Source organism: Balaenoptera physalus (genome assembly GCF_965194825.1).
Source record: "Balaenoptera physalus genome assembly, chromosome: 5".
NCBI classification, from domain to species: Eukaryota; Metazoa; Chordata; class Mammalia; order Artiodactyla; family Balaenopteridae; genus Balaenoptera; species Balaenoptera physalus.
Genome location: NC_138884.1, coordinates 18,456,331 through 18,472,085, shown reverse-complemented (window position 1 = coordinate 18,472,085; position 15,755 = coordinate 18,456,331). Strand labels below are relative to the sequence as shown.

The 15,755-nt window shown below is 44.5% G+C and overlaps 1 protein-coding gene across 6 annotated transcripts in view; it reads left to right on the top strand.

Moving 5' to 3' along the window:
* The window catches only part of TSPAN5 (tetraspanin 5), a 170,095-nt gene extending 158,663 nt beyond the window's left edge, over window positions 1-11,432 (top strand). For all 6 annotated transcript variants that reach the window (XM_082461849.1, XM_082461852.1, XM_082461851.1 and 3 more), the window contains 5 exons: window positions 1,946-2,116; window positions 4,427-4,552; window positions 6,578-6,625; window positions 6,721-6,837; window positions 9,261-11,432. In XM_082461849.1, the coding sequence (XP_082317975.1) occupies window positions 1,946-2,116; window positions 4,427-4,552; window positions 6,578-6,625; window positions 6,721-6,837; window positions 9,261-9,326 (528 nt within the window). In that variant the 3' untranslated portion in view covers window positions 9,327-11,432. The remainder of the gene's footprint in view (window positions 1-1,945; window positions 2,117-4,426; window positions 4,553-6,577; window positions 6,626-6,720; window positions 6,838-9,260) is intronic.
* Window positions 11,433-15,755: the final 4,323 nt, after the last annotated feature.

Here is a 15,755-nt window from a genome sequence, read left to right as displayed (position 1 = left end):
AATTTCTGATACATATATTATGTAACATTATGTGAAAACTTACCAGGGTGACTGGGCCTCACCTTGATAGAGGTGAGAACAAAAATCTAATTAAAACCTTTGCATGACCTCTGTTTTGCTATTTTGCGTGTGTGCGCCTTTGAACTAGCTATGATTCTCTCATTTCTATAGTGTGATAACTGTCGTATTTACGTGTGTAGAGTGGTACCTGATAAAGGAGGGAGTCGTTTTATGTGGTGGGGTAGGCATTGTGTGAAAGTGATAGGATTTTTTTTCTTTCCTTTTTTCTAGATTGAGGAAAGCTCACTTTGAAATTATGGGTACTGCTGATGATTGTTAAGAACTGTTTAGATTCTATTTCTAAAGTGAACTCATCAAGGACAGATGACCAGGAGCTCTATGGAACCTGAGGGGCTGAGCTGGAGCGTCTAGAATTGGGACCTAGAACTTGGGGTCCCAGACTTTGGCAGGCACTTCTTTCTTCCTTCCACCCCTCCCCTCATGCCCATCCTCCCAGAATGGCACTTGGCACCCTGGATAAACACTGCCAGATATACTGACATCTAATGTGGAAAGAGCTGACCCCACGGTCCTTTCCTGCTCTCACATAAGACTGTGGGCTCTTTGGAGTCAGAGCTGTGGTCCTACTTATCCTTGCTTCTGCAAAGGCCACTTAGGCCCGAGCCTGATCTCTTGTGGGCCATTCAGTAGGTGTTTGCTGAGTGAATAAACCTTTTTTGTCTTTTATTTTCCTAAGTAGCTGTAACTTCCTTTGCACCCGTCGCCAATGTATTTTCCTCTTGGTTGGCTGCTTGCTGTCTGCTCGCTGAATGTAGGCACAGCAGACAGTAGCCCCTGTACCTCCTCAGCCTCTCCCTGTGTGGCAGGAGCCCTCAGGAGCTCGGCTGAGCAGGTGTCCCCAGTGCCACCCTTTCTGCCCTTGTCCACAGGAGTTTGCCCGCAGTTTACCCTCTGGTCCTTCACACCCTCATTTCTCGTAAATGGCTTGAGCAAAATAGTTTGAAAAGGGTGAGAACATGGGGGTGGGAGGAAGTGGAAAGAACTATGGGCGTGAGCGGGACATTGATATGACTAAGATGAGACACTTCTGGGTCTTCTAGATGAAAGGGAAATTTCTCCAGATTTATGGGCAATTACCTCGTAACCCATGGTCTCCAGCCTTCCTTTTAAATACTTGTTGTCTGCGTCAACCGGAAGTCTTCCTCTGGCTGCGTGTTGATGCTATTTAAAATATTCTGAGCCTGGTGCTTCACAAAGGAAATCTGGCACAGCTTGCTGTCCCAAGAAAGCCCTCAACCCAGTGGTTTCATTTTGTTTTCATCATGGGAAATTACTTTCATGTCACAGCTGCCCCCTCCTCCCCACCCAGTTCCTTTTTGACCTCTTCACCTAAAATGAACCCATCTGCTGGTTTACCCCGTGTAGCAGGTGCAAAGGGGAAGTAACACAGTATCTAAATCCGGAAAAGGAATATATTGCATACAGAATCAAGGCCACAGTAACAAATGACAGGCGATCGTAAAATACTGGGCTAATTTATCTTTCAACGTTACAAAAGCTTACTAGAGGTAGGAGCAGGTCGTTGTTCAAGCGTCTGACAAATGCATTAATCAGGAGAAATTCATTAGGCCTTAATGTGGGTCTAATGAGGAATTCCTATTATCCATGTCTGCTTATGGGCTTTGTTGGTTAATTACCAAATGGAACACCAGAGCCCCTAAAATGTGATTATGAAGTGATTTTTAAAAATCCTTTCTTGGAGTGTAATATTCTATTAATGAATCTTAAGAAACTGAAGGTTATCTGCTTTGGACATGGGTAACAACCCAATGGTATTATAAACCTTTTTAGAAGGAAGCATTTGACTATATGGGATCAAAATAGCCCTTATAACTGTTCTCTGTATATGTGTCTTTTGTTTTAGTTTTCTGTATTCCTGGGAATTATTTTCTTCCTGGAGCTCACTGCCGGGGTTCTGGCATTTGTTTTCAAAGACTGGATCAAAGACCAGCTGTATTTCTTTATAAACAACAACATCAGAGCGTACAGGGATGACATTGATTTGCAAAACCTCATAGACTTCACCCAGGAATATGTAAGTTTAAATTTGGTTTATTTTCAAGTTGAAAGCCTTCTTGGAAGGATGACCGCAATGAAAACTCCTCCTGGCTTCTGCATCTGCCAGCTGGAACCTACCTCTGACTTTTCTGCATGGGTTTTTGTCTGTTTGCTTGTGTATTTATTATTTTCTGACTTGTTCTAGGGCATACACGATATGTACCCTAATGGGAAATGTCTTATTTTCACTTACCTCAATTTCTGCTAAGAACAAGGAAGAAAACTCTTAGGCAAAGAGGTTAGAGTCAAAGGTGCCCATTCCTATCGACATTTGAAGACTATTGTTTTGCTATAGGTTTAACCCTGTTCTTTGGTGTTAGATGTGGGTTCTTTCCTATTCTTGGCCCCCTTTTTGATCACTCTCCGCACTTCATAGCTCATAATAATATACTCAGTCAATAGAATGTTTTCCACAAAGTTCCCAGAATTGTGCCTATCCAAATATTATTATAGCACCTGCAGCTAAAACTGAAAGTCAAGCCTTGGTAGCTCCTCACAAGTGAAGAACCTGTGGAGGAGAGCCACCCGACTCAGGTTTCTCAGCATTACTACGTGACAGCCTCTGCGATGCAGACGAAGGAGCGGATGCCCTGTTGCACTCACAGCGCAGAATGGTATAAACAAGGGTTCGGAAGACACAGCTAGTGCCAGAATCTGATTAACTAAGTGACCTTGGGCTAGTAGGACCTTGAGCTATTTCCTCAAGAGTAAAATGGGAATAATAGTAGCAACTACCTAACTCATGGGGATAACGTGACACTCTCATAAGATGTACACGGTTTTACATCAGGCTTCAGGTGTTATTGTCCTACGAACTGACAGGCCTTTAGTTGCATGCACGGAGAAACTGGATAAGGTGAGCAGACCTGGAGAGCCGTGTCCGTGACGTTCACGTATATGGCAGAACTGGAGGGCAGACAGAAACTCAGCGGACCAGTGGCTGTCTCCTGGTTGGACAGTTTTCCAGAGTGAGCTGGGGTCCCTTTGATAAAGGGAGGAGAGGGCTGCGTCGGCGCTTGCCGTGAGGAAGGCCCCCCGCCCTCCTTAAGTGCTCGGAAGTGAGCTGAATCGTGTCGCTTTTGTTCGGTGGCAGCAACGACTGTCCTGGAGCCCGCTGTCCCTCAGGTGTGAAATTAAGCCCTGTTTCATCTCCTCAGCAGGCTTCACTGTTTTGTTGGGTCATAATGGATGCAAGCTCACACCTTGCCAAGTATTATTGCTGACTAGTTTGCGTGACAAATCTGATGGAGCATTGTAGGCAAACTGGAGATGCACAACCCAAGCCCTCGGAGGACCCGATGAGTTGGAAGAACAGGCGGATACACGTTCTCTTGAGAGGCTGTGTCTGCTTTATATGGAGATTCTGTTATTTCATGTGATTTCACTTTTCTCTCATGGCCTTTAATACTTTGAAGTAGCTATTGGTTTTGAAACTTTTAAAATGGTCAAGGCTTGATGTTTATTTAACTTGGAGGAGCAGGGCTAGTCCAGCGTGGGGAGTGTCAAAGGGGCTTATGATGGAGCCGCCCTTGAATCAGGCCTCGTTTAAGACCCACTGAATTTAACAACTTGTTTGATTATATTTTAATTAGATGATTGAATTTTTTTTAGGTTGAAAATGTAAATGCATGCTCTTGTTTATAAAAATTCAGAGTAGAAACAGATATAGAATGAAAAGTAAGCCTCTAAAACTTGGGGGAAGGTAATGAGTATTTTCACTATCTTGCTTGTGATGGTTTTACAATGTATAAGTGTGTCAAAACTTATAAAATTGTATACTTTAAATATGTGCAGTTTGTTGTATGTCAATTACACCTCAATAAAATGGATTTTTTAAAAAACCGTTCAGGTGGAGAGATGGAAATTTTAAAAAAAGTAAGCCTCTAGATCTCCTACCCACAACTCCAGTTGCCTCCTTCAGACACTACCACTGTTTTCTGTCTTGCTTATCCTTCTAGAATGCTCCTACACGTACTCGAGTCAAACAGATCTTGCTCTGACTGGGCCCTGCTGTACAACTCCTGCTCTGCCCGTCTTCCACCTAACACCACGGGTCTCATCAATTGTTTTTCAAGTCTCACGCCAACACATCCTTACAAACCTTCAGCCTTACCTTGGAAGCTTTTACAGGGGCCCTTTAGGTTCAGTTGGTTTAAAAATAAATTCTGAGATAGAGAGAAGGTTAGAGTTGGCGGAAGCTGGGTGTGGGTCGTCCTGGCGGGTGGCGAGTGCAGGCACCTGGTCACCTCCAAGTCGAGATGTTCTAATTCTCTCCTGTTTGCTCTAGTGGCAGTGCTGTGGGGCTTTTGGAGCTGATGATTGGAACCTAAATATTTACTTCAATTGCACAGATTCCAATGCAAGTCGAGAGCGATGTGGCGTGCCCTTCTCCTGCTGCACTAAAGACCCCGCGGTAAGTGACTGCCAGCAAGCCGTGGGCCCGTTCCGCGCATCACACCGAGAGCGTGTGTGGGATGAGCAGAGTGGTGTTTTCTGGAAACCGCGTCTTACCCGCTTATTCCTAACTGTAGCCCCTGTAGGGGGGTTAGTGCTCAGATCTTCCCAGTAGGCGTAATCGTCCCTGACTATAATTTAGCGGTACATGCTGGTTCCTATTCTGAGCCTTTTTGTGTGTTGGCTTAAGTTTGGAACATCCCTACTGGCAGATACCACCATTATCTTCCCTTTTCAGGTGAAATCAAGGCCCGTGGAGTTTAAGTAACTTTCCCAAGCTCACATTGCTGGCAAGTGATGGAGCTGAGCTTAGACTCAGGCAAGCTGCCTGTATTGCCTGTGATTCCTTCCTTGCGAGAAGGATGGGCTTGTGTGGAAGCTCTCTGCATTGCTTGGGGTTAGTAACCCTTTTCTTGCTGACTTAGCTCCGAAGGAATACTAGGAATAGCAGAAGAGTTTGAGACAAGATAGGACGAGACCACTTGCAGGAAGACTGCAACTGCCCAGACTCTCGGCCAGAATGACCACAGTCATTCTTTTTTTTAAAAAAACAAAAACAAAAACATAAAACCTGTTCACAAGCCACCCTCTTCACCACAGGTTTGATTGTATTTTGAGTCAAATCATGTGCCTGGTATATAGAACAGCTTAAAATGCAGCACCCCTGCTGTAAGTTAAAAGCCAGAATTGAGGGTTAGAACAATAAATGTGAGGGAGAAGGTGCCCCTGGCCCTTCCGCCCTCTTCAGCCTCTCTCTGGCTGGTCAGTCCCCAGGTGTCCTCTCCCAGACCCGCCCTTCCCCACAAGGAGCAGAGCCGAGTGGGCGCTGATGAGTTCATGGCCGATTTTCCCCTGCAAGGTAGGGGGTGGTGCGGGGCTCTTTAAAAGGGGGCGTGGTTCGTCTGTAAAGATGCTGAATCATTATGCTGTACTCCTGAAGCTAATATAATATTGCAAATCTACTACACTTCGATTTAAAAAATGAAAAAAAAAAAAGAGAGAGAGAGAAGAGGGGACAGTGGTCTGAGGTAGCAAAGCACAGCTTCTCGTAGGCTGCCCGCCAGAGGTGGTCTGAAGGAGACAGAGTCGGCGAGGCCCTGCCCCGCTCTGAGCCCTCAGCGGCAGCGCCAGCCTTTCCCACTAGCTCACTTCTCCTTTCCTCTGAGGAGGCTGGGAGGCAAGAGAGCGCCCAGCACAGAGCCCAGGGCGCCCACCCAGGCAGTAGATGCAAGCCCTGCTCTCTCGTCTCCAGCCCCTGCCCTGAGTTACCGTTCCATCAGAAGAATTCTGAAGATTCTCAGGTGCTGTGCCCGCCTCTCAACGACAGATCCTCTGGGTAGAGATATCTCATTCCATAAACGCTAAGCTGATAAAATCCACCCCATACCCTCCAGAGGGGAAACATAAACAAACCTAAAGCAGCGGAACCCATGTTTCTGATCAGGCCTGTAAGATTTCAGGGCATCTGTCCATGTGCTGTGTGGTCAGGGTATCGTTTTTAATTATCAAAATAATTCATTCTCATTGAAAAATCATTTAAATCCCATACAAGTATATATAGATTCAAAAGTAGAATTCCCCCCAAAAGATCATAAATGAAGATAGTCATTATGAAAGTAACTATAAGAAACCTTTAACTGTGGTTTTTACCTGTCTCCAGTTTCCTAAACCCATAAGCTTCTTGAGATTATCAACTTTGAATCTAGAGCCTTCCACATAATGGAATTACTAGTCTTTCTGATATTTCCTGAGTCTCAGTTTTCCTCATTTGGAAAGGAAGGGATATTTAATACCTACTTCTAAGGATTGTTATAATAATTCCATGGAATTACGTGTAAAGGTGTTTAACATGGTGCCTGGGACGTCTGTGTGCCCAAATAAACGTTTTCTGACCAGCACTTAACAGGGGTCTTCTGCTGACCCCTAGGTGGGCTTTCTCTCTGACAAGAGTGAATTTCACTCTTCTGTTTCTTTTCTCCCCCAGGAAGATGTCATCAACACTCAGTGTGGCTATGATGCCAGGCAAAAACCAGTAAGTGGAAACTCATCTTGTCGCTTAGCACGAAGGGTGTTGGAGGAGCTTTTGAACTTGCTTAGTGATGCTGTGCTCTCCTCTTCCCTCTGAAGGAAGTCGACCAGCAGATGGTAATCTACACGAAAGGCTGTGTGCCCCAGTTTGAGAAGTGGTTGCAGGACAACTTAACCATTGTGGCTGGTATTTTCATAGGCATTGCATTGCTACAGGTAAGATGGATGTCGCAGGGAAGTGATGCCCTGGGAGAGCCCTCACCAGGACAGGAGCTTTGCTTATTCACCATCATTTCACAGTTTTTAAGACACATTGGAGGGCTGGGGAACAGACCTCAACTATATTTGGTTTGTATTTTATTAAAGCTCTGATTTTAGATGCTACTGTCCTGAAAGACTTTAGGAAACCTTTTTTTTTTTTTTTCCTTTTCAAGAAAGAGAAATTGACTGGGTCAGTATTTGCCTGCTGGCATTCCAACATTGCCATGGGCTCAGTAATGCAGCATTGTGACAACTGGTCAGACAGGAATGGTCAGATGGAGAGCCTTGCCCAGTGGCAAGGCTAAGGCTTTTTGGAGTTTCACAGCTACGCTCTGCTCCTTTCTCTCTCTGGGCCACCTTGCCAAAGTGCTAGTGAGGGAAGGAAGCACCTACTTTTCCTCCTGGGAAGTCCCAAGAGCTAGGCTTTGCGTCTTATGGTGATGTGATACCTTTAACTTAGAGGGTCACAAATGAGGCGCCATGGTTGAAAGAAATTAAAGAAGACCTAAATAAATGGAAAGCCATTTCGCATTCAGGGATTGGAAGACTTAATATTGTTAAGGTGACAGTACTCCCGAAATTGATCTACAGATTCAGTGCAACCCCTACCAAAATTACAACTGCCTTTTTTGCAAAAATGGACAAGCTGATCCTACAATTCATATGGAAATTCAAGGGACGAAGAATAGCAAAACAAACTTTAAAAAGCACAAAGTTGGAGAATCCACACTCCCCAGTTCAAAACTTACTACAAAGCTACCGTGATCAAGATAGAGTGTACTGGCGTAAGGTTGGACCTACAGATTAGTGGAATGGAATTGAAAGTTCAAAAGAGCCTCTATATCTATGGTCAGCTGATATTTTGACCAGGAAACCAAGACCATTCAATGGAGAAAGAATAGTCTTTTCAACAAACAGTGCTGGACCAACTGGATATCTATATGCAAAAGATCGTATTTGGACCCGTAACTCACATCACATATAAAAATCAACTCAAACTTCCCTGGCGGTCCAGTGATTAGGACTCTGCACTTCCACTGCAGGGGGCCTGGGTTCGGTCCCTGGTCGGGGGCGGCTAAGATCCTGCTAGCCACATGGTTTGGCCAAAAAATAAAAATAAAAATTAACTCAAAACAGATCAAAGACCTAAATGTAAAAGGTAAAGCTATAAAAGTTTTAGAAGAAAGTATAGGTGTAAATCTTTGTGACCTTGAATTAGGCAGTGTTTTCTTAGATATGATACCAAAAGCACAAGCAACCAAAGGAAGAGTGGATAAATTGGGCTTCTTCAAAATTAAAAACTTCTGTGCTGAAAATGATACTGTCAAGAAAGTGAAAAGACAACCCACAAAATGGGAGGAAATATTTGCATATCCATGCATCTGTTAAGGATCCTGTAAATAGAACATATGAAGAACAACTCAACAATAAAAGAAGACAAACCCAATTTAAAGGTGGGCAAAGGATTTGAATAGACATTTCTCCAAAGAAAATATACATTAGCTATTTGTAATGACATCGTTCATTGTGAAGGAAATTCAAATCAAAACCACAATGACATACCACTTCAAACATATCAAGATGGCTATGATAAAAAAGACAAACCAATAACAAAAGCTGGTTAGGATGTGGAGAAATTGGAACCCTCATACATTGCTGAAGGGAATGAAAATGATGCAGTCTCTTTGGAAAACAATTTGTCAGTTCATGAGAAAATTAAACAGTTACCATATGACCCAGCAATTCTACTCCTAGGTATGTGCCCAAAAGTACTGAAAACATGTTTACCCAAAAAGTTGTACACAGATGTTCAAAGCAGCATTATTTGCAATAGCCAAAAAGTGAAAACCATCTAATGTCCATCATCTGATGAATGGATAAACAAAATGTGGTGTATCCATATAATGGAATATTACTCAGCCATCAAAAAGATTGAACTACTGTTGCAACATGGACGAACCTTGAAAACATTTTGCTACATGAAAGCAGACCAACACAAAAGGCCATGTATTATATGATTCTATTTATATTAAATGTCCAGAATAGGCCAATCCATAGTGATAGAATGTGGCATAGTGGTTGCCAGGCCTGTCAGGATGGGGGTGGGGTGGGGAAGACTGCTCATGGGTACAGAGTTTCTTTTTGGGGTAACAAAAATGTTCTGGATTTAGATAGCGGTCATAGTTGCACATCCTCATGAATATACCGAAAATCACCATAAATTATACACTTTAAAAGGATGAATTTTGTGGGATGTGAATTCTATCTCAATTTTAGAAAATCAAAGATTTTTAAAAAATGGAATTCAGTAGCCAAAGAAAAGCCTAATCTAAAGTGAAAAGTTCTACTGTTTGACTGTCTTTTCCTTCCTTGCTCAGATTTTTGGGATCTGCCTGGCCCAGAACCTGGTGAGTGATATTGAAGCTGTCAGGGCTAGCTGGTAGAGCGCCTGCAACAGCTGCCTCCAGACACTGGACAGACCCTGCCTTCCTGACCCTCCATGCGCCCAACTGATACCCATGCTGCACGGACCCTAATCACAGAGGCATCCTGCGATCCCACCTGATGGAGCTGCCATCAGAACTTAGTTTTTGGGGGGTAGAACTGGGAAATGCTGCTCACTGACAGAATTAAAAAAAAAAAAAATTAACCAGTATGAAAGTCATTGCGCCGTGAATCTCTATTGTAGCCATGAATTTCTGGGTGGTTGGATACTTACCAAATGAGAAAAAAAAGGAGGGTGGGGGACCCAGATGTACTGAATTTGTGGAAAAGGCTTGTTCTCTGCTTCGGTAATTGGGGGGCTGCCTTCTGTGCCATGGCCTGAGGAAGTGCGTCTTTTCTAAAACCCAGCCCCTTACCTGGGAGGGCTGTGGTTTCTCGGCATCCCTTCACTGTACGTTTCAAGGAACTGCTACAACCATGGTCCCAAGAAGAAAACAGCTTGCCTTTGGGTTCAGATTTTGTGACCGCATTCAACAAGGAACTTGGGTGGGCACGTCTGGTCTCTCCTAGAGTTCCTCCTCATAAGAGAAGTTGTATATTCCTTGTTGCTGAGCAGGGGCTTTGGAATACTTCATGATGCTGAATTTTAGCCGGACAGATCTCTTTTCTAAGTAGGCCTGAGCTTTATTTATCAATGAAATCCAAGGAGAAAATGAGGTTAATGAAGAGGTAGTAAATACTGCAACCTACCAAATTAGTCATCGGATTCTTTGGAAACTCTGGAATACTATGGGTTTCGTTTTGTTGTGGGTGTTTTTTTGTTTTTGTTTTTTTCTTCTTCCAAAAGTGAAAGCTATGATACAGTTTCTTAAATTTTAAAGATTTTTTTTTACTCAGCTTGAATATTAATTTTTTATATGATCTCCCTGCATGACCTGTGAATCAATCCACCAACTCCTTTTCCTGCCATCTTTTCTACAAACCTTTAAAAACGTTATTCGGTCAGCATTTATGTCGTGGGTTCACAGCCTTAAGAGATGTGTCTTCCGTGTCTGCGAAGGGACCGTCTGGGCCATCGCAAATGCTTCTGTGGACTCAACACTCTCTGAACCGTGTCGGTTGATCATCGTGGCCTCTTCTGCAGCCTCCCCGTCTTTCTCTTTGAAGGGAATCCAACCCAATTCTGAAATGATGTGGACACAATCAAAGCTTCTGATGGTTTCTTTCTTCTGGTTTTAGTTCGTTTTTATTAAAAACAAACAAAAACAAAAACAAAAAAAACCCAGAGTGCATGGCCAGAGCTCCTTGTTTTCTTGTACAGACTCACCATCAGGATGGTGACAAAGCACAAACACTTTGGAGGGGAGAGCATTGATGGGGCAAGTGTTCTGTGACACAAGGTGGGAAACACTTCCAGATCCTGCCACCTGCCCCCATTCCAGGTGGGAGGGACGAGTTTTGCCCCCAGATTTTAATCATCCAGGTCCACCAGGATGTCGCCCCCCTGGGGAGTAGATGTTAGTCTGTGGAACACTGGGAAGACCACAGGTGTATTTTCTGGTGATGACACACTTACCAACACAGAACTGGGCAGCCAGCTAGCACAGTTGGTGGAAACTTAGCAAGGTTTTCCATTTCAGCCCCATGTTGCGTCGCTGTGGCTGATGAATGTGTCCGTCTGCCCAGAGAAAGGACAAAAATTCTTTGCAAATCTAGTCTCCAGAGTTAAGGTGTGTATGACTCTGCATGTGTGTGTTTCTGTGTCTCTGTGTAGTTAGAGATGTTCGTTCCATATTCTGGCTGTAAGATTATTTTGTTTCATCTCTGCCCCCACCACTGTTGTCATTCCATATTGTCATTCCAACATGGAGAAGACTTGAGCTCTCCAGCTGGCACTCTTGTCTTGTTTGTTACCTCAGTCTCCAGTGAACTCCACCTGACCAGTTGATTCAGAATCAGGCGAGCTTCCCACCCTTTGGCACATCCAGTGAAAGGCCAAACAGCAAGTCCAAGTGAGTTCTAAATTTTAATTAATCACCCTTTATTTTTTACACTTGAGAGTGGTTGTAATAAAGGTTGTCATTAATAAACTTGGTTCTACCTTATGTGGAGTTATGCCTGTCTTCATTCTCTCTTGCAGTTGTGAAATTCTCCAGTCCAATGGTGATCAAACTTAAGTGTGCATTGGAATCACCTGGAAAGCTTGTTAAAACACAGGTTACTGGGTTTGCCCATCCCCAGAATTTCTAATTTAGTAGGTCTTGGGTGGGGCTTGAGAATGTGCATTTCTTTTTTTTTTTTTAATTAATTAATTAATTAATTTATTTATTTTTGGCTGTGTTGGGTCTTCGTTTCTGTGCGAGGGCTTTCTCTAGTTGCGGCGAGCGGGGGCCACTCTTCATCGTGGTGCGTGGGCCTCTCACTATCGCGGCCTCTCTTGTTGCGGAGCACAGGCTCCAGACGCGCAGGCTCAGTAGTTGTGGCTCACGGGCCTAGTCACTCCGCGGCATGTGGGATCTTCCCAGACCAGGGCTCGAACTCGTGTCCCCTGCATTAGCGGGCAGATTCTCAACCACTGCGCCACCAGGGAAGCCCAAGAATGTGCATTTCTGACACGTTTCCAGGTGATACTGTTGTTCCTTGTCCGGGAAGGACACTTGGAAAGGCACCGTTCTGATCAGGTTCTCTCAGAGGGGAAAAGGATAGGGGACATTTTGTGGCTGGGGAGGGGAAGGTCCCTTTGTGCTGCTGGACACGGACTGGTGAGAGACAGGGGCAGAGCTGGGGATGGAGGAAAATCTCTGTCTCTGAAATCATTGTCTGCTGGTCACAATCACCTGGGCACCACGTAGAATACAGATCAGGTCTTGCCCCGAGCAATTCTGGGGTGGGAGAGCCAGAGCCTGTATTTTTAAGAAGCTCCCATGAAAATTTAATGCACAGTGAGATTTAGGACCCATGGACCTAGGTAAATCTTAATAATATTCACGAGCCTTTTATGAGAAAATAATTTCTAGCAGTCTCAGAGCAGGAATCTTAAAAATCTACGTTTTTAAGATGAAAATGCCAACGTAAATGTCCTTTCATTGTGAATTATCACTGCAGAAGGCTCCTTCAAACTATTAAAGACTATTTTCAAAGATCAAAAGAAAACAAAATTTTATGGTTCACATAGTATTCTCAGACCCTGACACTATGTCTCGATACTTGTTTGAGAAATAATGTGCCTCACTTCCCTGGATATTTAAGACAAAAATGTTATTTTGACTATAAGGAAATTTATCAGGGGTAACTGGAGATAACTAATCCCGATTTCTTGAGTTTTCTTAGCTGTGCTATAGAGATTATCTGTGCACGTGAGGTAATTGGCCCTCCTTGTTCAGAGCAAACTCTGAGCCAACAAAGGAGAAATGTTACAGCTCAGAAGTCAAAAGGTGCTTTGTCTACAAAACTCAGAACTTACAGGAAGTTTCTTCCATATTTAGAAGGTAGACTTTGGAAGATGATTATTACATTTCTCTATCTCTATTGTTTGACCAGTTCCTACAAACATCATTTGTTTCTATGATTTCAAAATAGCTGATAGTTTGGTTTTTTTTTTTTAAATGAATGCAGGAATTCAAAAGCAGAATTTCGTGTCATGAAGTACTTGAAAAAGAAGTGCCTTTCCTTGTTCTTCCTCCTTTTTCTTCTCCCAAAGAATAAACCTCTACTTCTCTTGCAGCTTTCTTCCTGCCCCAGGTCCCAGTCATCCTTCTCTCAAGGGGATGCTGAAAAGTGTGTCTTGGCTTGTTCTTATTATGCAGACTGTTTCCTCCTTCGTGCCCCGTGTGTGTGTGTGTGTGTGTGTGTGTGTGTGTGTGTGTGTAAGGGGCGGGTGGACGCACTAATTCTGCAGTTTCCTGGTTCTGCGGGCTTGGACCAGAGCCCTGGGAAGCCGGTGGGCTGAACAATGAGGAGCCTGAGCCCAGCGACCTGGCAGGCCTTCCCCAGCTCTTTGTCATTTATTCCACGAAGCCCTCCTCCTCTAGGGAAATCCTGTTGAGACCTCCAAGGAAGAACTGGGAAGCTCTCCATAAACACTGGCCAATGAGGTTGGTGGCCAGCTCTCTCCAGGGAGGCCGGGGGGCTGTTTCTAAGTGATGCCCTTTCAGGAGTAGGAGGCCTAGTCTTTGAATGAGAAGGGAAAAGGCAGTGTTTGGAAATACTTTAGTTTTGGCCTTATCATGGTGACATGATAAAGTCTATACGTGACAACAGACAAGGCAGACGTATCTAGGTGCGGGTAGGGGACAGAGAAGGGAAGCCAAATTCTGCACGTGACCGAAGCCATCTGGAGACTCGAGCGTTTGTTTTTTTGGAAGAGTTTGCGACAGAAGAGTTTATAAAATTACGGTTTTTAAGACTTATTTGAGGAATTAAATACAGTGTCCTTTGGGGGTGTTCATGCTGAGTAGTTCTCTTGTAAGCTTGGCACCAAGGAGAGGATGGGTGCCTGAGTGAGTTCATCCTGGTATCCTTTAACCTAAACCAAACTCCTCAGGACCTGCCCCGGCCAGTAATTCCTTCACTTCCAGGAACCCCCAACAGAAGAAAAGCTGAAGGAAGAGCAGGTTAGTGCCTGGGCTTTACGCTGTAGATTTACTCTGAAAAGAAAATGGTAGCATGCAAACAAGGTAGTGCTTCGCATGCTGTTGCTCTTCATTGGATGTGTAGTTGCAGTACACGTAGCAGAGGGCCAGCTAGAAAGCCGCCTTTTAAACCTGGAGCTTGTCAGCTTGCATTAGCTTTTGCTTTTGCAGAACGACTAGTTTGAAAGGAACGTTTTAACAGCCTGCCCTCTAGTGGCGACCTTGTAGAACCACTCCTGACTTGAGTTGGAAGAGTCACTACAGTCTATTCAGAGGCCCTTGCTCTTTGGAGAAACTTGAGGGTGTACAGCTGTATGTTGCTTGCTTAGGGTAGGTGGATGTTTTATTCCTTTGACACTCCTGAAAAATGACAGAGTTTGTTTTGGAAAGTTAGGGAGCAGGTGTTAAGCTCCCTTCACCATCTAAGTCCCAGTCTTATGGCTAAGACTTTCCAGGGCACTGTAGCAATGTGTACAGGTTGAAGCTGGCCCCTGCCTTCCTGCCTAGGCTCAGACGAAGTTTCTAGAAGGGGTGGCGACAGTCTGAAACTGCTAATCTGCCAGGCAAGAGGCACTGTCTCCGTCAAAATGCCCAACGAGGAGGGGAGGTGCACTGAGCGTTTACACTTTCCCTCCCAGGTCACCCCTACTCTCCACTGGCACTCTGGAGGCTTCTGTGACCCAAGGCCCCAGTGTCCTGATCTGCATCTGTATTCCTCTTCAAGACAAGCAAGTCTCCTGAAACAAAGATTAGACATTCCTTGTATTCCCTCTAAAAGCACCCCTGTGGAGTTTGCTTTGAACTGAGAATTTGCAACCTTGATTTTAAAGGCTGTGAAGACTGGTAGAGTGTTCCTGACTGTAACTTGTGTTTTAGGAGTTTGTTATAGGTTGAATTGCATCTTCCAAAAATTCGTGTGAACTCCTAACCTCCAGGACCTCAGAATGTGACCTTATTTGGAAATAGTGTTGTTGCAGATGTAATTAAGATGAGGTCATACTGGGTGGGTTCCTACTCCAGTAGATTATTGTCCTTATAAAAAGGGGAAACTTGGACACAGATATGCACACAGGGAGAAAGCCATGTGAACGTGAAGGCAGAGATCAGGTGATGCATCTGTAAGGCAAGGAATGCCAAAGACTGTGAACGAGTCACCAGAAGCCAGGAGAGAGGCATGGAATCGACCCTCCCCCAGAGCCTCCAGAAGGAGCCAACCCTGCCAACACCTTGATTTTGGACTTTTAGCCTCCAGAATTATGAAACAATAAATTTCTGTGCCTTAAGCCATCTACATTGTGGTATTTTGTTTTAATAGTGCTAGGAACCTAATAGAGTTTGAGCACCTATTGCTGGTTTTCAGGCTGGAAATGGTAGGACCATGTGCTGCTTTTAGCTGGTAGAATGTGTATGTGGCTTTTATTATTTGAATGGATGCCCCCGAACATGGCTAAGGACTTGCTCTCTGTATCTGCTTTCAGCTCTTTGAAAACAGCCTTGATACGTTTTGTGGGGCATTTAAAACAAGGGATGCTTTATTACGTGTTGATTAAAAACGGTCACACTGGGGTGGAGTCAAGATGGCGTACTAGGAGGATGCAGAATTTGCGTCTCCTCACAACGAGGGCACCTACCAGGCACCAGTGGGGGACCACGGACACCTAAGGGGACAGGAGGAACCCCCAGCTACCGGGTAGGATGTGGGGCGTGGGGGGAGTGAAGGGGGAGGAGAAGTGGAGGCGGGATGGGACTGGTGCCTCTGAGGGGCGGCTGGGGGAGGGGAGGGGTTCCTACACCCAG